The 26,940-nt window shown below is 41.3% G+C and overlaps 1 protein-coding gene across 4 annotated transcripts in view; it reads left to right on the top strand.

Moving 5' to 3' along the window:
• Positions 1-26,721, top strand: part of efna3a (ephrin-A3a) — an 81,333-nt gene extending 54,612 nt beyond the window's left edge. The window contains exons 2-6 of one of the 4 annotated variants that reach the window (XM_085446041.1): positions 11,305-11,606; positions 11,880-11,948; positions 13,567-13,641; positions 22,894-23,000; positions 24,139-26,721. In XM_085446041.1, the coding sequence (XP_085302167.1) occupies positions 11,305-11,606; positions 11,880-11,948; positions 13,567-13,641; positions 22,894-23,000; positions 24,139-24,288 (703 nt within the window). In that variant the 3' untranslated portion in view covers positions 24,289-26,721. Of the gene's footprint in view, positions 1-11,304; positions 11,607-11,879; positions 11,949-13,566; positions 13,642-18,363; positions 18,554-22,893; positions 23,001-24,138 lie in introns of those variants that run through there. The other 3 variants (XM_085446038.1, XM_085446040.1, XM_085446039.1) reach the window with 3 other exon arrangements.
• The last annotated feature ends 219 nt before the right edge of the window (positions 26,722-26,940 follow it).

The following is a 26,940-nucleotide window of genomic DNA, read 5'->3' as shown; positions in this document are numbered from 1 at the left end:
CTCATATAAATCATATACATAACAAAATTTCAAGAAGTGTCTCAATCTTGAGTAAAGTAAAACACATTCTGGACCACAAATCACTCCACATTCTCTATTTTCCCTGATTGCACCGTATTTGAATTACTGTGCAGAGGTTTGGGGCAATACTTACAAATGTTCGCTATCATCAATCTTTATATTACAAAAAAGGGCCATAAGGATAATCCATAAAACTGGTTACAGAGATCATACAAATCCACTATTCTTAAAATCAAAAATTCTAAAATTCACAGATCTGGTTCATTTTCTCACAGCACAAATTATATATAAAGCAATAAATAACCTGCTTCCTGACAATATTCTAAAAATGTTTTCTAAAAGGGAACGGGGATACAATTTGAGGGGGGAATTAAATTTAAAACATCCTCGTATCCGTACAACATTAAAAAGTTTTTGCATCTCTGTGTGTGGAGTGAAGCTGTGGAACAGACTAAGTAAAGATATGAAGCAATGTCCAAGCATGGCGCAGTTTAAAAAGCGGTTTAAGGATATGGTTTTTACAGGGTACAGGGAAAAGGTAGAGATTTGATAGGGTGTTCTTGTCTAATATTTTCATGTGTGTGCGCATGCACGGGTTTGTTGGTATGGATATATATATATATAATTGTAGGCTGTGTATCCTTGAGGTGTTAATGGGGTTATTGAAAATGTGTATATGTGCGTATGTGTGTATATACATATGTATGGATAGATAGAAACATATATGTGTATATATTTAAAAAAAAAAAAAAAATTACACATAACATATAATGTAATTGCAAGGAGGTATTTCTGTAGTCTATTGATACTAGATAATGGAAAAGGGGTGGGATTAAATAAGCTTATGCTTCTTCCTGCTCCTTTTTGAACATGGACGTTATTTGGAGTTGTGGTTGCTCGTTTTCCTTTTGTTTGCTTTGTTCATTTGTCTCTTTTAATTCTATTTTTTTTTATACTTTTTCAACATGTTCAAAATAAAGATTCAATCAATCAATCAATTGCTGGATTTGAGTGCTTACTAGAGTGTAAGCCATATTGCTGACAGTGTGAGTTGCCACACCAATGCAAAGCCTAAAGCCCAGGGGCCAATAATAGCCAGAGAAATATTCCCTAGTGGTCCTTGGAAACATTCCAGTGTAATAAAAGAAAAGAGAAGATGCCTACTGGCCTCTGTTATATTTATTTTATGCAAAAAGTGTAGCTGGAGGAAAGCCACAGTTTAATATTCAACTGTGTCATCTATTCTTCAGTTTGATATTTAAACTTCCTCTGTGGATGTCTGGAAAGTAAAGAGCAGCTTAAACCGCACAGATTAATCAATGAAATGCATGCCTGTTCATATTTCCTCTGAATGAGCTGGCAGCAAACCCGTAAATCTTTGCAAGTGATTTAATCAGAGTTTGGAGCTGTGGAAATGGTGTTATTAGGGTGATCATTATGAGTTTTGTTTCCCTCGCTGCTGCAACTCAAACATGTATAGCCAGTGAGCCAGTAATAGCTAACAAAAAATGGCCTTTGCATAATCGAGCATTAAAAAAATGTCCTCTGGTGTCCCTGTCAGAAGTGTTTGCTGGATATCTGACTGTGTGAAGCCAAATTAAAAGTAAATTTTCTCTTCTATCATTATTTTATTTAATCATTTTTAGAGGCCTGAAGGGGTAAAACTATACATGACGGTACATAAGAAACTAGCAGAAAGACAAATATGGCCAAACACATCTCGTTCTTCTTATTTTGGCTGCTCTCTTTACGTGTTGCCACAGTGGATCATCTGCCCCCCTCACTCTCTTCCATCGCACGAACTCTCTGCATGTCCTCTTTCACTACATCCATGAATCTTTTTGTGGTCTTCCTCTCTTAGTCCTGCCTGACAAATTGTTCCAAATTCAGCTTCCTTTGCCCAATATATCAACTGTCCCTCTGCATGTCAGCCTAACCTCTTTAAACCTGTCTACAAAACTGCTCAACCTCAGCTGTTCCTCTGATATACTCGTTTCTTAATCATGTCTATCCTGGTCACTCCCAAAGAAACTCTTGGCATTTTCATCTTGAGCGCCTCCAGCTCCACATCTCCACCCACTCCACCCTGCGTGGACTCTCTCCTCCTCCTCTAGTGTGTACTGTCCATTGCTTTGGATGGTTGACCCCAGGTCATTGAACTCATCCACCCACACTACTTCTGCTCTTTGCAGTTTCACTGTTACACCTGTCTCGCTCTCATTCACACACATGTACTCTGCCTTGCCTCTACTGGCTTTCATTCCTCTTCTCTCCAGCACATACCTCCACCTCATCTGTTCCCTGCTCTCACAACGGAAAACGGTGTCGTCCGTGAATGTCATACTCCGCTGACCAATCACGATTAACAAATAGACTTGTGTGTATCATAGAAGTAATTAATGAATAAATAAAAACGCAGAAATAAATAATGAAAAATAGTTAAGCGTTAAATGCATTTATCAGTCACAGATACCAGCTTTTTTCTGATTAAAGCTTCTGAAGTGTGAAGATTGGTTGTTTTTTCTCTTTTTCCCCCTCAGTTTACATCTAAGCCGTTTGGACTCTGTCCCAAGGGATTGGATGTAGGGATTTCTTAGGATTTACACATTCATTAAAGATTCATTAAATTATTCAGAGAAAAGGGAAGACGCCCTCATGTTAGTCATATTATATGTTGTATATTTAAGGTTGCCAGGCAACCCAGGTTGGTGTTTATGGTTTAGTTTCTCTAGGTCATCCCTTACATTTAGTTTAGAGTAACTACTGCAGACATGCTCTTCTACAGTAATTGTATTTGCTTCTGTTACAATGTGGCTAATAGCTGACATTTCTGAATGGGTCCTGCCTGCTTCCTCCACTCACTTAATAAAACAGCAAGCCTGGAGTGAGGTTGGGGGAGATGTACTGACTACAAGATGGAATAGTGAGCAGAGAAGTCATCCTTTAACTTTACCTCGAGATTCATTTCTCAGCCTCTGTGTTGGGGCTCGCTGCTGGCTGCTGCTCTTTAGCTGATACTGCACTGTGGCTCTCCTGAGAAGGAAAAAGCAAAGAGAGCTAAGAAATTTTTGCTAAGAAGAGATCAATAAAATATCACTTCAAAGCAGAAATCTATAACTTTCTGCACGGTCAAATTACATCAGGAATAACTGTGTATTTAATGTTCCACTTATGACGGTGTTAAACCCTGTTGTTGGCATGCAGTGTAAATGTCATGATCGGGCAACGTCAACACAAATGTATTAATTGGTGAAATGATTAAGTCAGTTGAAAGCTTTGACATTTCAGCGTTTGCAGAGTTACAGACTCGACAGTGTCCCCGAGCGGTTTCCAGCTTTTACTCTGAAAATCATCAAACTCTCGATATGTCAGAATCTTAGTTGTGTATATTTGTAGATTTTTAAAATGGACTGTTAAGCTTTCCGTAAAGTTAAACTAAAACAAGCAAACATAAAGGCAAAAGTAGACACATCAAATGAACTGGGAGGCGGTTACTATAGAAATGAGCAAATATGAAAAGGTAATATTTTTCTATCTCTCAGAGACCACTGTGGACAGAGGAAGTGGAGGAAACTAGTGGATGACTCCCAGTCGTCTAATAGTAATAGAAGTGAGCTGCATCGTATGCCACTTCCCATAAACTGGCTCAGCACTTGTTTCTCCCCTGGTCCTCCATTTTGGATCGAAACATTGTAAACGGGGCCGTTAATTGCAGCATTAACTCAATCAGTGACGACTCGCAGGAGATATTGTGTGTGGGTGTGTGTGTTCATGTCTCATGGTTGTCTGTGTCCATTGTGTGCATATGTGCATGTGCAAGTAATGAGTTTTGGTGCTGAGGTACGGAGAAAATCAGCAGAGTCTAGCTAGGCCCTGCCAGGGGACTTGATTGGAGGAGTGTTGTCGGTGCTAAACAGACGATTGGTGAATGCCATTTAAGTCACGCCATTTTGTGCTTCGATAGTTTATCCTCCCGATGAGGCTGACGGTGATTACCTCGGAGAGATTGTGTTTTTTAAGGCAATCAGTGAGGATATCACGCTGACCTCATCTTTACTGACAAAAGTTTGCAACTTTGATCAAAATACAGTGCGTCTCTCAGAAACACAATACATGCACTGCAAGCTTCTATTATATATTATATTCCAAACCAAAACTCATAAAACATTGTGGACACCTGCATTGCACTATTAATTAGATATATACTTACTGGTCACTTTATTAGGTATAACAGTTCAACTGCTCACTGCAGCAACTCAGTTCATTTAAGGATGTGATCAAGATGACCTGCTGTAGCATCAGAATGAGGAGGAAAGTTGATTTAAGTGACTTTAAGCATATCATAATTTTTTGTGCCAGATGAGCTGGTCTGAGTATTTCAGGAACTGCTGATCTGCTGGGATTTTCCCACACAACCCTATCTAAGGTTTACAGAGAATGATCTGAAAAAGAGAAAATGTCCAGCGAGCAGCGGCTCTCTGGGAGAAAATACCTCCTTGTTGCCAGAGGTCATAGGAGAATGGTTAGAGTGCTTCGAGCCGATAGGAAGGCAATAGTAGCACAAATAACTACTCATTACAACCAAGGTATACAGGAATGGGTCTCTGGGCGCACAACATGTTGAACCTTGGAGCAGAATGGCTACACCGGTAGAAGACCACACCGGGTGCCACTCCTGCTAAAAACAGGAAGCTCAGGCTACAATTCACACAGGCGTATCAAATAAACAATAGAAGATTGAAAAACAACCTGGCCTGAGCCCGAGTCTAGATCTCTGCTGCCACATTTGGATCGTAGGCTCAGAATTTGGTGTAAGCAACATGAAAGGATGGCTCCATCCTGTATTGTCACACAGACTGGTTGTGGTGTAATTGTGTGGGGAATGTTTTCTTGGCACACTTTGGTCCTTTTAGTGCTAATTGAGCATCTTTTAAAGCCCACAGTGTACCTGACTATTGTTGCTGACTCTGTGCATCCCCTTATTACCACAGTGTTCTCATCCTCTGTTGGCTGCTTTCAGCAGGATAACCTGACATGTCACAAAGCTCAAATCCTCTCAAACTAGTTTCTTGAACATGTCAGTGAGTTCACTGAATTCAAATGGCATTCACAGTCATCAGATCTCAATCCAGCAGAGCACCTTAGAGATGTGATCGAACAGGAGATTTGCATGTTGTATGCGCAGCTGAGTAATTAAGGCAGGTCTGAATGAAAAAGGTGCTAACGAGGTGTACCTAATAGAGTGTTGGGTGAGTGTAGATTACTTGCTGTGTAAAATGTTGGTAGTTTATGCAAAGCTTAGTACTTTAAATTAAAGCATAGTGAGACTGCTGTCTTTGACAGAGGACGGCTCTGTTCATAATTGCTTTGTAGATGTTCAAGCACATAAATCATGGAGGAGTCGAGGATTCCCAAGATCAAAATAATTGTATCTAGGAAGAAAATCTGGCCACAAAAAACAAGGCTATGGGAGATTTGCAGAATAATGAAAGAATTTTGCTTTAAAACCATTATTTGGTTTTCATGTAACATCAATATTATTGTATAAAACTGAGCCTGTAACAGATGTTGAACTGTGTATTTTCAAAGGATGATACTGGTGTAATTTATACTCAGCAGTACCTATCTGCAGTAATGCCTATGCAACCCACAAGTGCTTCATTCTACAATCAAACGCTATTACTGCCTTTTCCACTGCAGGGTTGGACTGCATTTGTGAAAAGCAACAACTTGTCTCTTCCAGCTGTTTTTAATGGATTTTTGAAAACAGTAGAGCCTCCGGCAGTAATGTAAGGCGAACCTGTGGCAGAACAAACACTACCAACTTCTGTGAATGTGGAGAATACCGTAGTGGGTTTAGACATTTCATATCCATTCATGTCAGTCGACAAATAAAAATAAACAAATACAAATGCACCAGGATTATTTTTCCTTGAAAGCCAGCAGCATCTGTGCTTCTGCTTTCTCTTTGATGTAATCTGGCAAAAATTATTACACAGAAAAAAAAAAGTGACTGAGCTCTTGGATCCGTTCTAGTTTCGAGCTTGGGAAAGCAAAACAAAAATAAATGTCACCAATCGTGTAGAAAGCAAGGGAAATAAAATTTTACAAGTGTTGGACAAGTTATTTGAAAACTGGAAAAATTACATTAATAGCTACTCAGCAGCAAAGGTCACTGTATTTTTCTCAATCTGTTATAGATACACAGACAGACAGATGCAAAGGAGTAGGAAGAAGCCCACTATTTAATAAATAGTCATCACCTTTTGTCTTTGCGTCATTGTTTAAAACCTTCTTTACTGTTTACTACACTTACACACACACACACAAACACACACAGTAGCACGCCAACAGATATCCATATACACACATAGATGGGTCACAGCACCTGATCAAAGCCCTTCTTCCTTCCTGTACCTCTGAAAAACCGTATATTTTTAAACTGGGTCAGGCTTGGACATTCCTTCAGCTCATCATTCAGTCTGTTCCACAGTTTCGCTCCACATAGAGAGATGCAAAAACTGGATCAATGAATTTTAATGTTTTTGATTTTAAGAATAGTGAATTCGTATGATCTCTGTAATCAGTATTATAGATTATCCTTAGAGGCCTTTTTTGCTATATAGATAAAAATGGTTGGGAAACAGTGAAACCAGTGAATGAAGAGAATGTGGAGTTTTTTGTGGTCCACAATTGGTTTTGCTTTTACTAAGTACGAAAATCCTTCTTGAAACTTTATTCTCTCTAAGTTTTATATAAGATTTCATAATAATATGACCTTCCATGGAGTCACCACAGTGGATGGATCCGCATGTTTTATCTGACACAGATTTAACATCGATGCACTTTCTTGAAGTAACTCTTCCATTTATCTAGACTTGAGAACCACACCAGGAGTACATTAGCTTGTGGCTCCCTGAGGCTATTTCTTTCTTTTTTGTTTTATGTGTGTGTGTGTGTGTGTGTGTGTGTGTGTGTGTGTGTGTGTGCATGTGTGTGTGTCCGTGTTGAAAGTTGAATGTGTAAAACACCATGTAGGCACATGTCAGCTATTTTAAAATTATTTTTTAATGCTAACTAAATATCATGTTGTTCAGTTTAACTCAGTGTAAAATGTCAGACTTCAGATGCAGCTTATTCAGCAGCTTATTCTGATGTCAGAAATGGAGAAAATCCTTAATACAGTCATTTCGAGATGACAGCACCAGTTATCTGCGGTTCATTCTTTTTGTTTGAGAGAGTCCCTATATCATTAGAAAGCCGAACTGAAGGGTTACATCAAAGCTCAGTATTAAATGAATGAGGAATATCTTAAATTGAGAATCGTGTAAATCCAAAACTGCAACTGGAAAAAAGCAGAAAACGTCCCCTTTAACAAGCGGCACAAAATCTGGATGGATTAACTGACTGTCCAGCAGTTAGCCTAGCCTCAGTGACCACACACAGCTCTCCAGAAGTCCCAACCTCCTGCTCACAGTTCTTACACTCTCCAAATTGGAACAAAGCTGAGCGCCTCCTGAATGGACACGTACCTTGTTAACAAGCCAGTGCAGGAGGTGCACTTTCTCTTTTTTGGTAAAGGCTAGCCGCCTTCCACTTTTGACAAGCCCCCTCATCAATTTACCACAGCCTGCCCACAGACAGGAAAAAACTTCCAATAAGGCTGTGAGCAAGCCTACAATATGTCAAAGTAACAGTGTTACTGAAAATTTAATGTGTAATTAGTGTAACTTTATACAGGCAAAGAAATTGCACTACTGTAATTCGTAATCCCTTACTGCCCCAAGCTGCTGATATATGATTGTTTAGGATTTCTTTTACATTTTACTGCAGCAGTCGTGGATTTCCTGTGGCTGTGCTAAATGCACCGTTTCTGTGCACTGTATGTTTGTAAGTGTCTCACGCTGTAGCGCTACCTCACCATTGTTATTTATTACTGCCAGTATTCTCCTAAGGCTCTTTTTAGCACAGACGTGAAAGGTGCAATGGTGCTGTCTTTGTCTCATTCTTCCTCTCTTCTTCTTTCTCTCTTTTAACCCCCCCACATTCCTCTCTCACTCTCTCGATCTCTCCCCTGCTATTTTCCTCCCCTGGCAGTCTTCACCAGCTTGTGCTGCTTATACTAACTAGCTGTGCACTCCCACTCATAGGAAAATGGTGATGAGACAGCAAAACCACCGCAGACACAATGCACAGTGGAAAGGGAGGAAACGACTTGGATAAAGGGTGCAGGGAAGGAGAGACAACAGGCGAATGAGATCCATCAGTCTTTTTTATGCACTTTTACCACATATATGTCCATCCCCAGAGGGTGCTGTGTCTCTGTCTAGGCCACTGCCTCCATCTCTGTGCTTTACTCTTTGTTGTTGTCATCATTTGAAGTATTTCCCCCCCCCTCACCCTTCCTCTTCCTCCCCCTACCTTAAGTTATTAAATCTGTTCTCACCCCCTCTTTCCGCTTCTCTTTTCCTCTCCTCCCTCCATTCCTCTCTGGCCTGCAACCTTTTTGTCTTGTGCCACTAAATGGACTGCTTATATAACAGCATACACCTAGAGGGACTCCCCGCCTCCTCTCACCCATCAGCAAGCCTGGTCTTCTCACTTCACCCTTTTAGTCTCCTTTCCTCCTTGTTTTCTCCTCTGCCCCACCTTACCTTCTGTTTTTCCCACCGTGTCATTTTCCCCTCCCCTTCTTCCTCTCTTCTTCCCAAGCTTCCTCATTTGCTGGCCAGTTTTGGAACAAACAGTCCTCCTGCTGTGTAGCTAGGGTAGGTGCTAACCAAAACAATAAGGAGGAAAAGAACGGGGCCGCATCTTCATGCAAGTGCTGAAATGAGTCATCGAAAAGCGGAAAGCAGATCTGCCGCTATTTGGATAAAGTTATTAAAGTAATACATCAGGAAAAACGCTCAAAGCAAAAACTTTATGAAATAGTAATGGTCATTTTTCGCTGCCGTTTTACAGGCTGGTTAATCATTGGATTCTTCTAAACATTATTAATGATGAAACTTATCCTTGCATTTAAATTTGTCCAGCTTTTACATTCAAGCTACATGGAAAGGGACAATAAGACATTGCTGTACATTTAAGAAGACTCTTGAGCCGTTTTGCATATTTTCAAAAATGTATCTCTCCAACCTGCAAATGCTCAAGAACAAATGCTTTTGCAGACTAGTTTGCTGCATTTGCTGCACTGTCTCAGCAGTATCCAGTGGCCTTTCATCCATGAATATGATAGAGCACTCAAGCACAGATGCTCTCTCGCTGGATCTTCTTCCCTCCTTGCATTCAAGTCTTCTCACACACTTATTTTTCAGTGACGGTGAGTCCGCCTGACTTAACTTGCATCCAGGATTCTCCTGAATGCATATTTTTTATTCAGCACACCCTCTATCTTGCACTTTCATCTCATGTCTCCCTCAAATTCTCTCTATCCTACGCCCATTGTACCTCTTTATCTCTCTCTACCCCTCCATTCTCCTCACCATCTCAACCTTCCTCCCTTCCTCCACCACACAAACCCCCTCTCTAAATATAGTCCCTTTGAAGCATAGCTGTGTTGTCTCTTCCCGCAACACTGCAAGACAAAAGTCTGTCATCTCACATCTAAGCAGTGGGGATAGAAAGCACAGATAAGATTGATGGCCCAAAAAGAACACTGGTTAAGAGAATTGATATTCATCTGCCTCAGCATGTGTGTATACATGAAGAAAAGGGGAGAAAACGGAGGGGAAAATATTATCAGAGTGGGCGAGAGGATCCAGAAAAAGTGATCCGCACAGTAAGAAAGCAATAGAGAAGGGTCTGACATTTCTGATCTTCATTTTGGGATTGAATGAAAAATATCTCTGGGTGCCTGACCCAGTAACGCATGCACGTGTGCATGTTAGTGTGATCCTCTCAGCAGCAGTGTGTGCATGTGTTGGCATAATGTATGCACAGTGAGGAGTGGTTATGAGAGTGTTAAAGTGTGCGTTCTTTTGTGAAGCAGATAATGTGTAAGAAAGAGAAGCCAACCAACAGGAAACAAATAATAATGGTGCAGAGAATAAGAAGGGTGATCTTTGCCCATATAATACAGCACAATACCACCACCTAATGGTTAGTATGAGTCATTGCGGGCACTTGGCGTGGGTTACACATCGCTGCAACTTAGGACAATTCCCATCTCATCAGCTCACCTGCAGGAGCCCTTCTAATGACTTCTACTTTGTCTAATTACAGATTGTGTAATTTACATAATAAGTATACTTAGCATTACAAACAGTGTTGGTAACAGCATGGTGGCAGTGTGGGACATTATTACATCACTCTTTAGGTTGTTCAGTTCAGTTCCTCTGTTTTAAATCGACTGAAGGGTTACTGTACAAGACACACACACACACACACACACACACACATATATTTATATATATTCTTAACCTCAGAGTGGATTTCATTTATGCTAAAAGGGGACATTGTTCCATCATGCTTACTGTGTAGACCGAGTCCCCTGCAGCCAGAGCAGCCAGAGCATACATCGCCGCTGACAGAATCTCCTTCCACCTCATTGACCTGGCCCGAAGCTGGCTCTGGGGAAAAGACAGGAGTACAGATTATGATTCTCAGCACGATTCCCTGGAATTGCCACCGGGCATTTGGTGGGAAAATGTGTGTTTTTATATGCAGAGGGAGGAGAAAGATGTAATAGTTCAAGGTGTGAAGAAAACGCTGTGGGGATTAACTCTCTTTAAGCCCTCATTGCATTACATTTGTGTTAACTATACTGTTGAAATTGTTAACCAGCTGCTCAGTTAGTTATGAAGCAGAAATTAACTGACAGCTTATTGGTTATTAGTCCGGTAAAATCTTTGCTGCTTTGTTTTGCATCGTTGCATTTCCAGAGTGTTGATCATAAAAACTTTTTTTCATCTCGTGGTGGTATTTTTCACTGAGATTAGGTTTTATTTACTGAACAGCTACTTGACATTTCTGGGGAATATGTTCATTTGCTTTCTGGCTGTATATTAAATGAGAAAATTGATACCAGTGTAATAGACTTCATCTACAAGCTCTGCAAAAACTCACTTATCCAAAAACGAGTTTTTCTTTTCCAGGGAAATATGTGCAGGCTGCTTTTTGGCTAAAAAGAAAATGTTACCTAGACTGTGATTTGTGAATGTTGAGCTATTCCTTTAACAGATAGTGAAAGAGGTTTAGAGCGGTTCCATAGTCACTTACCCACATTTCTTTCTGCCTTTTTTGAATGCATTCATCTTATTTCTGTCTTTGTTTTTATGTCAGCCTCCGAAGGGAGGGATACACGGTGCAAGTCAGTGTCAACGACTACCTGGACATCTACTGCCCGCACTACAACACCAGTCAGCGTGGGACGCTAGAGCGTGTCGTAGCAGAGCAGTACATCCTCTACATGGTCGACTACCACGGCTATCGCACCTGCAACACCCAGAAGGGCTCCAAGCGTTGGGAGTGCAACCGGCCCCATGCGCCCCATGCGCCCATCAAATTCTCAGAGAAGTTCCAGCGTTACAGCGCCTTCTCCCTGGGCTACGAGTTCAACGTGGGCAAGGAGTACTACTACATCTGTGAGTCAGACCTGCGAACACCTGCACGAAAGACTGAGGGTGCTGCACATTCACTGTTTTGATCTAAGATTATAATGAGGAGCTTTTCCTCAGCTGCTGCCACGCACATGTACTGATGGTACGTGGGTGTTGCTAATAGATTCTAAGTTCAGCTGAGGACGGGCTGTTGCTCAGTTGCAGCTCTGCCGTTTACACAGCCGGCTGCTGGGGATCGTGCGGCCTGCAGAGGGCACAAGTTTGACATGTGTTGTGTGTGTTTGCTCTCTGTTTTAGCCACGCCCACGCACCACCACCACGGTCACAGCTGCCTGAGACTGAGAGTATTCGTCTGCTGCTCCACTGGTGAGACCAGAAAAATCTGCCTTAGTCTTAGTATACGTCTCTTCCGCTCATTTTATACCATTTCCTCTCTTTCTGTGTCACTTCATTTGCCCTCACCTCCTATCTGTTTGTATCTCACAAACACAGAGAGAAACTGAGACAAAGACACACACATACACACACAGAAAAACTAAGATCTGACAGTCCTGTCTCAGAGAGAGGCTTTTCTGCCTCGTGCTGTCTTGGCAGGGTTTGGATGATGGCGTATTTTACCTCGAAGCAGTGCTTTGAGATGGATGGCTTAATTTTATTGTCTGTCTCGGTGCTATTACAGTAATGTGCTGTCTCTCTCTGCAAGTGACACACACAAAAGATGTAAAAGAGAAAAAAATAGATTGAATTGCATGATCCAGCTCTCTGCCCTCCTCTTCCTCTGTCACTCCCCATACCTCTCTCCCGCAGCTCTCTTGACCACCCCCTCCTTCTCCTTCTCTGACTATCTCTTCTTTCTCTGTCTTGCTCTCCGAAGCCTGCCGCACGGTGTAGTGTGTGTGTTATTTTTACCCTGGTAGCCTGCTCTCTTCCCTGCAGGCCTTTGATCAGGCAGCCCATCGCTGAAAGCCTCCCCCTTTCCTCTAACCTTGTCAGCACTAATACATCCCACACTCAGGCCAGTGTCAGCCCCTGTGTACACATCACCTTAACACCAACCCCCCCCACCCCCATCCCACTGTCACTGCTAATCTATTGATGCGTCTACCACGCCTCTGTTTGCTTCTGTGTGTGTGTGTGTTTGGGTGCATCTGTGTGCGTAGGAGTGTGTAGGAGTTTGAGCACATGCGTCTACACATGGGAGAATGTCAACTGTCAACTGTTTCTTATGGCTGTGATGTGCATGCATGAGCACATTTAGCCAGTTTACCAGCTCCAACCTTTGCTTAACAAGGTCATTTAACAGCTTGCTATCAAAAAACATTTCTGGTTTCAGCTGCCTTCTTTTCATTCTGTGTGTGTGTGTGTGTGTGTGTGTCCCACCTTAAATCCTCCAAGTATTTAAGATAAGAAAGAAATGTGAATATTCATGACACATGCTTTACATCCTTGATGAGCTGCAAATTGCTACCAGCCTCTGTGCGCGTCCTCCGTTAATGCTGTTCCATCCACCTAACTCTGTATCGCAGTCACAGGCTTACACAGACAAACATATTAGCTAAAGAAAAGAGGCAGAAATACACAAAGATGAAGAGACACAACCCAAACATCATTCATTCATGGTTAATTTGCCTGCGCAGACTGAGTTTAATTCCATGTCTGCACGAACACTGAATGTGATAATGAATTCTGTTCCAAATGCTTTTAATGTTTTAATTTTCACATGGGGATTCAAAGTCTGCGATTTCTTCATGCTTTTTCAGTGGCAGGGGTACACGGACTCCTTCATCTTCTTCTGTAACTGTGCAGAATTTAATGGTGCCTAAAATTCACTCCCCCCCTTGTTTCGCAGTGCTGTCGTTTTAATGGAGTGTCTTCTCTCCTTGTCTGTGTCTCACTCTCTCTGCCTCTGTCTCTCTGCGTTTCATTCCTTCCTCTCCTTTCGTTCCTTCTCTCTGTCTATGTGTGGCTGTGATGTGTTTCTCAGTCTCCCAGGCAGACGAGGACTCCATTCAGACTCCCGATTACACAGTCAGGCCAAACATCAAAATACACAACATTGGTGAGTGACTTTAAGTTGCCAAAAGTGAACAGGAACCAGTAGCTCCGTATTTGGTTTCTGCAAAGCGTGATTTGTGCACCAATCATTGTGAAAAAATAACCCAAATCAAGTATTTTTTAAATCTGTGGTCAGGGAAAGAAAATCCATAAGCCGTAACTGGTTGATCGGTAAAACCTCAATTTTCTGCTCTTATGATGCTCATCGTGCAATGTGGGCAAGACGGTGCACACAGCAGCTTATGGATTCCACAGTACTATCATGCACCTGCTTTTTTATATATACACTCTAATTATCTATTTACTTATATACTATAAAAAAGGAGTGTGCCAAATTATTATTACAAATTGGGTCTTATTTTTTTCTGTTTAGTTAGCATCGTTTCTATTGGTTATGATAGCGAAATAATTGCAATAAGCGGCATGGAAGCACTGAACCAATACACCCAAAATGGAAATGGCCTCAGTACTGACCTCATTATAGCGTTCATTCATCAGTGTCTTTATAAGATTAATTGTTTCCTCTATCTGCTGCATTAATTCAGTCATGATGCTGCACAGCAGTCTCTGACCTGACGTTATCGTACATGAAAATGATTTTAATGAGTTGCACACAATGAGGCATAAAGATTACAACTAAAGGTAGAACAAAGAAAAAAAGAAGCACTGGTATTGGATTATTAAGAACTCTTGTAGTTTAAGTTGCATTTAAATGTAAGTACAACTCCCTTAATGAACAGGAAACCTCCTTACAGTTATGGTAAGTGCAGTGGCCATTGTTAATTCAAGAAGCACGAGGGATTGTCATAATGAACAATTCTGATTATTATAACATTAATAATTATAATACAATTATATGGACAAGAAGTATGGGCACATCCCATTCTGAATCCACAGATAGTAATATGGAGTTGGCTCCCTCTTGCCGCTCTAACAGCTTCCATTTTTCCTGGGAAAGCCCTCTATGAAATTTTGGAGTGTCTGTGTGAATTTTTACTCATTCATCCAGAAGAGCATTTGAGGTCAGACACCAATGTTAGACAAGACAGCCTGGCTCTCATTATTCATTGAAGTTCATCCCAAAGGTGTTAAAATGGGTTAGGGCTGAGGTAAGGGTTCTGTGCAGTCCAGTGAAGTTCTTCCACACCAGACTCGATAACTCCATGGATGCTGTTTTGCGAAACAGGAAACTGTTCCCATAAAGTATGGAAGGAAGCATGGAATTGTCTGAAATGTCTTGGGAAGCTGAAGCATTAAGATATTCTTTTACTAGAACCAAAGGCTCAGGCTAACCTAAGAAAAACAACCCTCCTCCACTTAACTTTACAACTGGCACACAGGCAGCTTTCTTTCTCTTGGTGTTTATCAAACCCAGTGTCATCCAGCAGACTTCCAGATAGAGACGGGTGAGTTGTCACTTCACAGAGCTGCTCCAGTCCACGGGTGACGTCCTTTACATCACGCCACCTGATGCTTGGCACGCAGCTGCTCAGCCAGGGAAACCCATACCATGAAGTTCCCAGCGCACAGTTTATGTGCTGATATTAAAGGCAGCGGAGGTTTGGAGCTCTGCAGTTATTGAATTCACAGAGTATTGGTGACTTTAACGCGCTATGCACCTCAGCAGTTCTGCACTTGCACACTTTGTAACTTGACATAATCTGACACTTCGCAGCCAGCCTGCATGGCACGGTGCTTCATTTTTATACAACGGGACTGAACACACCTGAGTTCAAAGATTATGAGGTGTAGCCCACAATGCTTTTTTCTAGATAGTATATATAAAATTTTTGCCTTTGTTTTCTCTTGCAGTTTAGATTGGCTTTAAAACCTGTGTCTAACAGATTGTATTATATTTAAAAAAAATTGATGTAGCCTCCTAGTCCGAGAAATAAAGCCAATAAGCATCTTTTCCCAAGAAATGTTTGGAGTGAATCACTGTATTTCCACCACAGTGATTATATGATGATATTTTACCCACCAAAGACGTCCCTGCGGAGGGGTTATTATTTTCTGACAGTTCAAGAACTCGGGCTTTCAGCGCTAAACATTTCTGACTGGTCAAGTAGCCTGCTTGTACCATTTTGGGCCAGTCTGTCTTATCTCACAATCATTTTCACGATATTTGGTAAAATTCAGTTTACCTACTTTAAGGTATACCACAGAAGCTGTTGGGTACTGTTTGTAAACACTACATTCAATTTTGGAGCTGTGGGAGTGAGAACAAGAGCAAACAGTGGTGGTTGAGTGAGGTAGAAAACGAATGTAGAAAGGGAAGAGAGAGAGGGAGGTGTTAGCAAAAAAGTGATGAATCAGAGGCATAAAATGTTATTTTCTACACAAATAAACATTCCCACACCCAAGTAAATGTCTCAAACTTCCATTCTGGTGGGTACAGTGGTGGAGTGGGTAGCACTGTTTCCTCATAGTGAGAAGATTACCGGTGTGAACTCCAGCCGGGACTTTTCTATGTCGAGTTTGCATGATCTCCTTGTGCCTACGCAAGTTTCCTCTGTGGGTTCTGGCATTCTCCTACAGTCCAAAGACTTGCATGCTGGTTAACCAATGATTTCTAATTGGCCATGGAGGAACACAGGTCGACCAGTGCAAGGAGTAGAGGTAGTGAAGGTGGATGAGTTTATGCACCTGGGGTCAACCAGCCAAAGAAGTGGACAGTGTACAAGAGAGCTAAAGAAGAAGAGAGTGCAGGCAGGGTGGCGTGGTTGGAGATGAGTGTAAGGGGTGCTTTGTGGACAAAGAGACAGGAAATCGACCTGGAGTTGAAGATGACAAAATGCTCATTGTCAGAGTACACCAGAGAATCGGCTCAGATTGAGCAGATTAGAGAAAAAGTTAGAGAAGCAAGGCTGAGGTGGTCTGGACATGTGCAGAGGAGGAATAGTGGATATACTGAACAAAAGATGCTGAAGCTTCTGGGCAGGAGGAACATGGGAAGATCAAATACGAGATTCATGGATGCAGTGAAGGAGAACATTAAAAAGTGTGGTGTGACAGAGCAGCATGCAAGGGAAAGGATGAGATCGAGGCAGAGGATCCGCTGTGGCAAGGCCTAAAAGGGGGCAGCTTAAAGAAGAAAAAGCAGTTGTCCAATGATATGAAGTCGATGAAGTGCTTGAAGACTGTATAATAAAGTGCTGTATGGCTAAAATGTGACGTGTAGTTTAAAGCACTTTCACAGTCATTAAGACTAGAAAACAGCTGTAGAAATGTGAGTATGTTAGACTCCCCTTTTTAACAGTCATTATTTGTATAGAAGTCTATGAGGAAAATGACTTTACTTCTTAGTTCATTTGTGGCCCCAGTAAACACTTATCGAATGAGCTCCCAGTCACTAGTTACAAGTCTTACTCAATACAGGGTGATGCTCATTTTGTAAATCACAGTCATATTTAGACCAGGATGTAATTTAGGGCGAGTCTACCTTGATGTTGACAAGTCTATATGAGTGTGTAGTGCCAATGGTTTGTCAGTGAGACCTGACCTTGAATCAAAAGCATAATCTGGGCTCCAAAGCAGGACTTCACAAACCAGTGGGAGACTGGCTGTTCCTACATTTCAACTATTAGTCTTGTTTAGTATGTTAATAATTAAAACAATACTTAGGAGTTTTGAAATCTTCAAATGTGGCAATCTATAAAACAAGGAAGAAAATACTCCCACAATGCTCGGCACGGGCGCGCACACACATGCACATTCACAAAGAAACACCATTTTTCTTTTTCTGTGCGAAATCCAAGGTCAGCAGAGGTCTTGTAAGAAATGAAAGGCCCATGTTTACCTAAGAAGAAAGCATGTCAGTGAGCAAGTCAATTGTGCAGCTGAGTGGTTACATAAACCCTCTATTTTTCTTTGTCTTTCTCCATCCCCATCTCAAACAAAAGCCTCTTGCCGGGAATCATTTAGTATGCTTGTTTCTCGGAGCTGTAGGCAGTCTGTGACGAGAGCTAAGAGAGTGTGACCTGCCTGAGATGGAAACTGAGACCAACTGAGATAGAATGAAAAGAGCTCTTGAGCCATCAGCAATGAGTACCTTCAGAAAGAGGAAAGGCAGAAAACAGAAGAGAGAGAGAGAAAGACTGAGGGAGAGACAGTGTGAGACAGAGAAAGTCAGACAGATAAAAGATGGGAAGGGAGGCAGTGAAAGAGAAAATGCAGCAGGAGAAAGTCTGACAGAAAGAAGGATAGATAAGGCAGAGTGAGAGAAACAGGCAGAAAAAGAGATAAAACCAGAGTGGGAGCAGAGAAGGGGGAGTGCAGAGAGAAGGGGCAGAGGAAGAAAGAAAAGCTCAGTGGTGGGCGAATTGCTCAGCAGTAACTCAGGCTCGAGCTTACGTAGAATTTAATATAAAAAAAAAACCACGCGCACACACACGCACACTGGCAGGGAATCATAAAATATCATAGCCTACGGTGTTGTGATGCATTTTGCTGAATACATTTGGAGAAATAACAAAATCAGGACATACAGATCTATGCGCACACACTTATAACAACTCATGGCCCCGTTGGCTCAGCTGACCGCTGGACACCCACTCTGTGACTCACCCTGAGGACCAGACCCACCCACGGACTGGCTTAACGTCAACAAATCTCTCCATCTCTCCCTCACATGTGTTTAGGCCTGCCTTCATCCTCGTTCCTTTATTATTAGCTTCATTTCTACGTCACATTTTCCTTATTTAACAGAGAGTTTCTTCTGTTGCAGATCCTATCCTGCTGTTGTAGTTTTACCCACCATTTCGGCGGATGTGGTTAAAGGGCAAGTAAAAGCAAGATAAACGTACAGACTGTAAACAAATCCCCCAGGCCAGTCAAACTTACTCGGAAGGTCAAATTAAGGGCAACAATAAAAATAGGACCCAGGCTGTGCATGGTGATCATTCATCACACTTTATAATTTGTGAAAGGAAGCGCTGATACCATTTGCAGACTGCATGCAAGCAGTGCTTACTAATCAGTTTTATGAAACAGCCCACTGTGGGCTTGTTTACAGTCTGTCAGAATGTCTGTTTCGCTTGCATTTTTTCCCCAATTAAAAAGCATTTATGGATCTCTGCAATTAAGTGTAAAATGAGTTGATTTGCCATTTTTGTGATATTTACTTTTTAACCCCCCTGCAACTCACCTCTCATCTGCATGTAGCTGTGTTCAGCATTAATTATGGATAGCGAATCCTACAGCAAGCTGCTCGTAGTATTGTGCTACGAGAATTCAGTGTCAGTATTGCTTTTTCCTCCATGAATTAATCATAGGTTTCTAGTTTGCTATAGCAAAACCATAGCACGCTCTGTTCATCTTTCCTACTGTGACATACCTGCTCTTAAAATCTTTCCACCTGAGTGTCTGCAGCAGCAGAGGAGGTCTAAAAGCTTGAACATAAATTAGATGGTGGACAAGAAAATACAACTGGAAATGGATAATTCACACGCATAAATTTACTTCTTTTCACCGTCTCTGTTTATATGCAGAATTTCTTCAAATCAATCATAAAATGTTGTGCAAACAAACACTTTTTTTTTGCAGTCTGTCCATCATTCTAATCAAGTCTGGTAAGTTAACTGCATAAACCTTGGTGAAGTTAGCAGATGTTGTATTTTAGTAGCCACCGAACAAAAAGACACCTGGCTGCCATTTCACTCTACTGCGCTAACCAATCAAACTAAACAATTAGTGATATGGACATCGTGCTGGCAAAATTTTCAGCTGACCTGGCAGCTGAATTTTGGGTTGTTAGTAAGAGCTGACATAATGTTTTTCGTGACAAGATGAGACATATGGTGACTAAAGAGTACAGTCATCTGAAAAGGTTTTCACATGACTCTATGCAGTCATGTGAAAAACCAGCTACATCCCATGATTCAGTAGCTTGCAGAACCACCTTTAATAACAGCTGACAGTAACATGAAGTAGCTGCTTTCTTGCACTTTCTCTGAGTATTGCACAGTTTGACCTTGGAGTGAATTGGGTGGAAAGTCCACTCCTGGGAAGATTGTGGCATTGTGTTAACACACACCTGAATGCTTCAGACCTGCGAATTGCCAAAACATCTGCTTTTAAGTGTAGAGGTGCTCACACTTGCTAATGATGAGTTAATTAAGTGCATTTGATTAGTAGCACCTGGCTGCTACTTATCCTCTTAAATCCGATGGCAGTGGTAAGCCTTTCCTTAGTTTTTAGAGCATTGCACAGAACTCTGTGAAAATGCTCTTTTTCACATGACTGCAGTCTCATATGATCCTAATTTCTGCCGCTATCTTTATGTAGATACAAGGAAGATGGCATCCACAGCTGGACCTACGCACGGGACCTGGTTGAAATGCAAGTTGAAGTAGTAGATAGTCATTCAGAGGCCTGAAACCAGCCTAATAACCTCTCAACGTTTAAGTTGACGGAGTCAATGGTCAGCTTTTAGTGCACAATAACAGCAGTGCTCAATGTTAGTCAGTGAGTGCTAATTGCTCCCCCGGTTTTATTGGTAACAACAATCAGTGGACTGTTATTTAGATCGAGTGAAAGCCGTTTTAATATCCTCCACAGTATTACACCTCCCCCACTGACCTGGAGAGCTGTAGGCGTGCAAGATGGGCCCATTGCCTCATGTTGTTTATGCCTCGCTGCAAGTCTAGCATCATTGTGGCATAGCTGGCACGAGGATTTATCAGACCAGACAACCTCTTTCCACTCATCGACAGTCTACTGCTTTTGTTTCTTATCTCACTGTAAATGCCTTGAGGCGGTTCACCGTGGACAGGAGAGCTACCCTGCATGCCCATCTGTTGTTATACCCCCTTTCACACTAGACTGCACCGGATTGTGCGCTTGGAAATTGATTACTATATCCTACAATTGTACTGTGATGTTAGATGTCAAATACTGGACCTTTGATAACTTGTTATGGCCCGAGGCAGGAAGTGTTCCCCACATTCATCTTCCAATGCCGTCCTCCCTAAATAGCAAGGGTTTTGAAGAGGTGCATATTGTGTGGGGTGGTGATTGTCAAAGCTCACGGCACCCACAAACAAGTCTGTAAGAATCAGTTCACATGCACAGCAACTTTCGAGAAGAGACTGTGCAGTTGCTTATGTAAAGGTAAGGAACGTTCGGCTTTTTCTGGAGGCAAAGGATGTCTCGTCTTCTCATCTCCAACTGTACGCTGTGCCTCAGACTGTTGAAATGTTGTTAGAGAGACAATCCACATGGTGTGGCGGCCTCGCGGTGACCTGTGGGTCTTACCTGAGGCAGCGCCTTAACTTAGTGTTCCTTGTTTGTCTTCACCCTGATGCATTGCCGTGTTAATGTCAGGGTTGTGCGTCATCAGACAGATGCCTCGTGTTACTTAAGAGCAACTTTGACGTGGACAGGAGTCATGCAGTGAGAGAGGTCGCTTTACTCTCAGAGAAAACAAAAACAGAATTCCATGCATTTATCACCTGCAAGGTGATTGCCATCTCTCTCTGTTATCACCAGCTATCTAGTTTTTTTCTTGTAATTAGGTGCCAGTGCTGTTACATGTAGGTAGTTCAGACAAGAATTTAAAGTTGCAATGAAAAAGATTTAAAAAAAAAGAGAGAAAAACATTTTGCCTGTTCAATTTTGTGCTTTTCTAACTGAAGCCAGTTTAATTTTATGGAAGACTGGAGCTTTATATCACAAAATAATATAAAAGAGAGGGGGGGGATTTTAATTGATAACCATACTGGTTTTGTTGTCTGTCAGCCAAAGCTTGTCAAATAAATATCTTTCTTCTACCAAAGCAGACATGTTGCATTAAACTACTTTTCATATAAGGTCAAATCAGTGTATCATATATATATATAATGCCCATGTCTTTACTCGTATTAGTATTTCAGATACTGTTAATGCTTTAATCTTGTGCAGAAGTCTGTTATTATACAAAAAAATCAGTGACAACGAGTTTTGAAATTTTGAGTTCAGCTCTTCATCAGTGTGTACAAAGGCTCTCAGGAGACAGGTACAACAACGAGCCTCTACAGCCATCTGTAAAACACGGTTGAAGCTCTGTCATGATTTGGTAATACATTTCAGCCAGTGGTGTTCAAGATCCTGTCAAAACTGATGGAGTTATAAACACAGAAAAGTATCATCAGATTTTGATACCATAAAATTTGCAATACCATCTGGAAAGCATCTGATTGCCAACAGCTTTATTTTTCAGCAATGATCCCAAACACACTGCCAATCCAGTTAAAAGCAAGAATGGCTTGGCCTCCCCAGAGCCTGAACTTCAATATTATTGAATCAACGTAGGATCATCTTGACAGAAAACAGAAAAAACGCAACCAACATCCAAGTTTTAAATGTCCTTCAAAAAGCCTGGAGAACTATTCCTGAAGACTACAATTTTTAATTAAATTCAATTTGATTTATTTACCTCAAGCCCCTTTATATTTTTTAAGACCCTACAATAATACAAAGAAATCAAAGAAAACCGTAACGATCATGTGACACTCTGTGGGAAGGAAAAACTCCTTTTTAACCCAAAGAAATTCCCAGCATAGCCAGGCTAAGTGAGAGGCGTTTATCTGCTGCAACCAATTGGGGTGAGGGGACGAAGACGGGACAAAGACATGCTGTGGAAGAGGGCCAAAGATTAATAATAAGTAATAGTTAAATGTGCAGAGGTGTACACACAGTGAAGAAAAAACACTCAGTGCATCATGGGAATTCCCCAGCACCCTAGACCTATTGTAGCGTAACTAAAGGAAGATTCAGGGTCTCCTGCTCCAGCTATAACTATATGCTTTATCAAAAAGGAAAATCTGAGTCTAATCTTAAAAGTAGAGATAGTGTCTGTCTCCCAAATCCAAATTGGAAGCTGGTTCCACTGAAGGCTCTGCCTCCCATTCTACTTTTAAATACTCTAAGACCAACAAGTAAGCCCCCAGTCTGAGAGCGAAGAGCTCTAATGGGGTGATATGGTACTATAAGGTCATTAAGATAAGATGGGGCCTGATTATTTAAGACCTTGTATGTGAGGAGGAGGATTTTAGATTTGATTCTGGATTTAACAGGGAGCCAACTAAGAGAAGCCAATAACGGAGAAATATGCTCTTTTTCCAGTTCCTGTCAGCAGCATTTTGGATCAACTGAACGCTTTTCAAGGAGTTTTTAGGACATACTGATAATAACGAATTACAGTAATCCAGCCTAGAAGCAATAAATGCATGAACTAGTTTTTCAGCGTCACTCTGAAATGGGATGTTTCTAATTTTAGAGATATTGCGCAAATGGAAGAAGACACTCCTACATATTTGTTTAATATGTAGGAGAAACGCCAAGCTCCTCACAATGCTACTGGAGGCCAAGGCAATGCCATCCATAGTAAGCTTACTTTCTTACGAGATTGCATACTTCATTTGTACACGAGTTGTTGTATGTTTGCAAGTTTCAGTAAATTGCTGCACAGATTTCTTATTGTCCTATCAAAATATAAAGAAATGAGGGATGTACCTCAGAACTGTACCTGCCACACTAGTTACTGTGTTTTGTGAACACTGAGGATGACAGCCTAACACTGAACAATTCTTCCAAACATGAAAGGTGTGATTTGTCTCTGCAGTGCTGCAGCATTAGTATTATCAGTAGTATCCTCTTTCTACTAGCTAAAAATTGTTTGCCGGTCCCTCCCTTTCCACTATGGGGCTAATTTTTGAAAATGTTGACTACACCATCCAGGAGCTTGTAGAGCACTTCATGCTTATGTGCCCAAAGCAAGCATATATGAGCATGATATGAGACACAGCCTACATTTCCAAAATGTGCTGATGTCATTAAGTAATTGCAGATTTCTTCTATAATTGGGTTTATTTTATATAGAGAAGCTGGTTTCGAGCCCAGGCATCCTACAGCTGTAGGACAGATGGACGTGAAAGCTTTGTTTGCTTTCTTTTGGTTTATTTTGATTTGTAATAACCCTCTAGATATAATGGGAAGCATTATGTCGAGGCAGAACATAATCACTCAGTGTAATCCACTTTTTACCAAATAATACAAAATGTGTTCTCCCGGCTCTTTCTCCGTCTCTCCCCTCCAGCTAATGTTCTGTTGTGTCTAATCAATGGCAAGGCCATAGTAATTTGGTGTGATTGAAATCCCTCCAGGATAAAAACATCATTAGTGTGAGGAAAGGAAGAGACACACACATACACACACACACACAAAAAGAAATAGATCAGAAACAAAAATGTTTTTAATTTTCCATCCCAGGGGGGAAATGGCCATATGTAGCTGATGATAATTGGTGGTTTGTTGGTAATTGCATTATGTCTCTTTCTCTGCATATGTTAAGGCACAATTTGAATGCATCACACACTGCCTTTAGATTGATTAATTAATAATGTAGTAATGGTTTATTCCCTTCTGTCTTCTGTCTGACACATTTTCCCTCTCGCGGTTTTACATTCTTGCTCTCTCTTTTCTCACTTTCTTGTTTTCTCTTTTTGTGGTTTTTGCTCTCCAGATGAATTTAACCCTGAAGTCCCGAAGCTGGAGAAGAGCGTCAGTGGCAGCAGCCCCTCACGTGACCGCCTTCTTCTCACCGTGGCAATGCTGCTCGTGTCTGCCGTCCTTTTGTCCTAGCAACAGTCGCCGAGTGGCACTTCATGCATAGCTGGACCCGGCTTTTGCAAAGGGCTTTGTATCCACCAAGTTTGTGATTACGTGAAATCTGACAGAAACACACAGAGTCAAGGTGCAACTGAAGCGCAATCAAAAGGACACAGACAAAAAAAACACGACAAAAAACAACAAAAAAAACAAACAACAAAAACAAACTTTAACTTAGCTTAATGGACTTTAAAAAAAGAGGCCTTTTTTGCTGTCATATTTACACCAGTGTATTTTGACACTCCATGTGCTCCATAGTGTAGGGGTTTACACATTCACCTAACAAGCGAAAGATTCCCAGTTGCATCCCAGGAGGAGACGCAAATCCCTTCGGGGTTGTGTCAGGAAGAGCATCCGGCGTAAAAATCTGCCAAATCAATTATGCGGAGCTACCGGCTGTGGCCTTATCCCTTGTGAAAAAGGGAGCGGCCGAAAGTAGCTTCTTACATGTTGCTGGATATCATTATCACACCACTACCACCTTTATTGCGGGTGTTGAGACCAAAACAACACTCAGAGTCCGACTTCTGCGCTGCTCCGAAGCCTGATGAGAGTAAGAAAACTGACTTGTAATAACTTGGGTGCAGACTACACGCTCTTATTGTAGCATGGATATCAAATCACCGGAGGAATTTAAGCTGCTTTCTCTTCAACTTTGAGCTTTGAAGAAGATTGGAAACCTGGACTCCGCAGCGGCTTTTTAGTCCTTGGACCACAGGCCCAGTCTGATGATGCATTAAACCCAACTTTGATGTAGTAATGAGCAAGATGGACTCTGGATCTGTACTGATCTTACCCAGACTATCAGGACATAATCAGTCGTGATGAGAACTCCTGCTGTTGCGCTGGACATTGAAGAATGTTTTAACACTGATGTGAGGAAGCTGGTGGTAATAACAGTCCAAGAAAGGGGAAAGACTTTGTGATATATCCACGAGCCTTTCAAAAATCCATTTTCACCAGACATCAAAAAAATACCCCTAGCTTTGTGATAGGTACAGATGCAAAGCCTGCATTTCTTAGAAGGTAGCAAGTGCCCTCTTAGAACTAGTCTTTTGTCTGCATTTCCTGCCTTCACACTGTAACAACCCTAGAAAAGTACAGACCCTGGACTAGTAATTTGATGGCACTTAGACGTGGTAGATGTGTGTTTTGTTCTGACGCATTTACCTTCAGCACTTGGCGTAGATTTTCCGGATGTCAAACCTTTCGCTGCAATCAGCACAGTCATTCAGAACGTCACTAATTTACAGTTCTTAAAAAAAAAAAAGAAACTCTCACAGCAGCAAGTCCCCTTTTAATCCCAGACAACCCTGTCTGTTCCTTTTTCCACAGCCAATCAGTGCTGATGACCATTAACAGCAGTCACAGTCACCCTGGAAACAACCCCATACAGTCGCCAAAGTGCGGCAGGTGCCTGAGGAGAAACTGTGCTTTGAGTCTCAAAGTAACGCTGCCGCCATTTTGTTAAAAAAATATATATAAAGACGTTAAAAAAAAAAAACACTTGTGAATGTGCAAATAAAGAGAAGTTCACTTTTTTATATTGTAATACAGGACAGCGTAGGCTTAATCAGATTACAATGTGTGCTTTTTTTAATTTATTTAATTTTTCAAATGTATTTATTTTGTCATTAAACTATTTATTTACCTAATTTATTAGCGTGCATTTGTAGGCCTTTGCTTAATAAGCTATCGTGCCATTTTTTTTAAAATTCTTATTCTTTTTTTCTATTATTACAGTGAATTTTTTACTGCAGCATTTTTGCTTGTGTAGATAAATCGATGTAACTCAGCCTGACACAAAGAGAAGGTTATTGTTCATGACTAATCAGTAGGGACGTACGCGCAGTAACCCCACTCTCATGTAACGGATACTGCTTACCAGATTTTGTTGCTGAAGAGCATGTCATAAACCAACTGTGAATGCAGTGGCAGGCCATGCCGATTGAGGGGCAGCATCTCAAAGTGTTGCGCTTGCGAAATGAGGGATGCGTGCGTCGTAATGTATATTTATAATACATGCCGGTTGTGGAATGTGCGTGCGTACAAGTGCGTGTGAGTTTGTGTGCGTGCGTGCGCGTGAGAGCGAGCAGGGGGAGAAAAAAAACAAAACGAAACAAGCATATGTGTGCACATTTGTGCGTATGTATGTAGAATGTGTTTGTCCGCGCTTTTCAAGTATGTGGCATTTAGGAATTTCGTACTCATAAAGGAGTCATTTGTAGGATCTGAATATGCAAGTGCGTACGAGAGAATGTGCTCTTCTGTAATGTTAGTTTATGTTACGGGGTTTGGGACGTGGGCGAAAAGCATTTACCGATGTTGAAGACAAGCACACGAAATGTGTTTGCCTTTGACGAGAATGATTAAACAACTGTAAATTGAACCAAGAATGATTAAAACAATGCCAATTAAAACCTTTTTTGCAAATTTAGCTTTGTGTATTTATTCAGGCCTTGTGTTGTTCTGCTCTCCTTCGACTGCCCTTTCTTTATCTAAACTGTTACTCCTTCACAAACCCTGCACTCAGATGTGTTTGTTTTTCTGAAGCACTACTTGAAAGCAAATCTCTTCTGGTTTTTTCTTCTCCTTTTTTAGATATGTTGGTTGTGAGCAGACGGCAGTCAGGCTGCAAACTAAAACTATCCTTTTC

This window comes from Copadichromis virginalis, linkage group LG22, assembly GCF_057382275.1.
Source record: "Copadichromis virginalis isolate Kocher_CV1m ecotype Utaka linkage group LG22, C_Virginalis_male_GT1.1, whole genome shotgun sequence".
NCBI lineage: Eukaryota > Metazoa > Chordata > Actinopteri > Cichliformes > Cichlidae > Copadichromis > Copadichromis virginalis.
The sequence above is the reverse complement of the archived record's forward strand: the minus strand, read 5'-3'. Positions and strand labels throughout refer to the sequence as shown.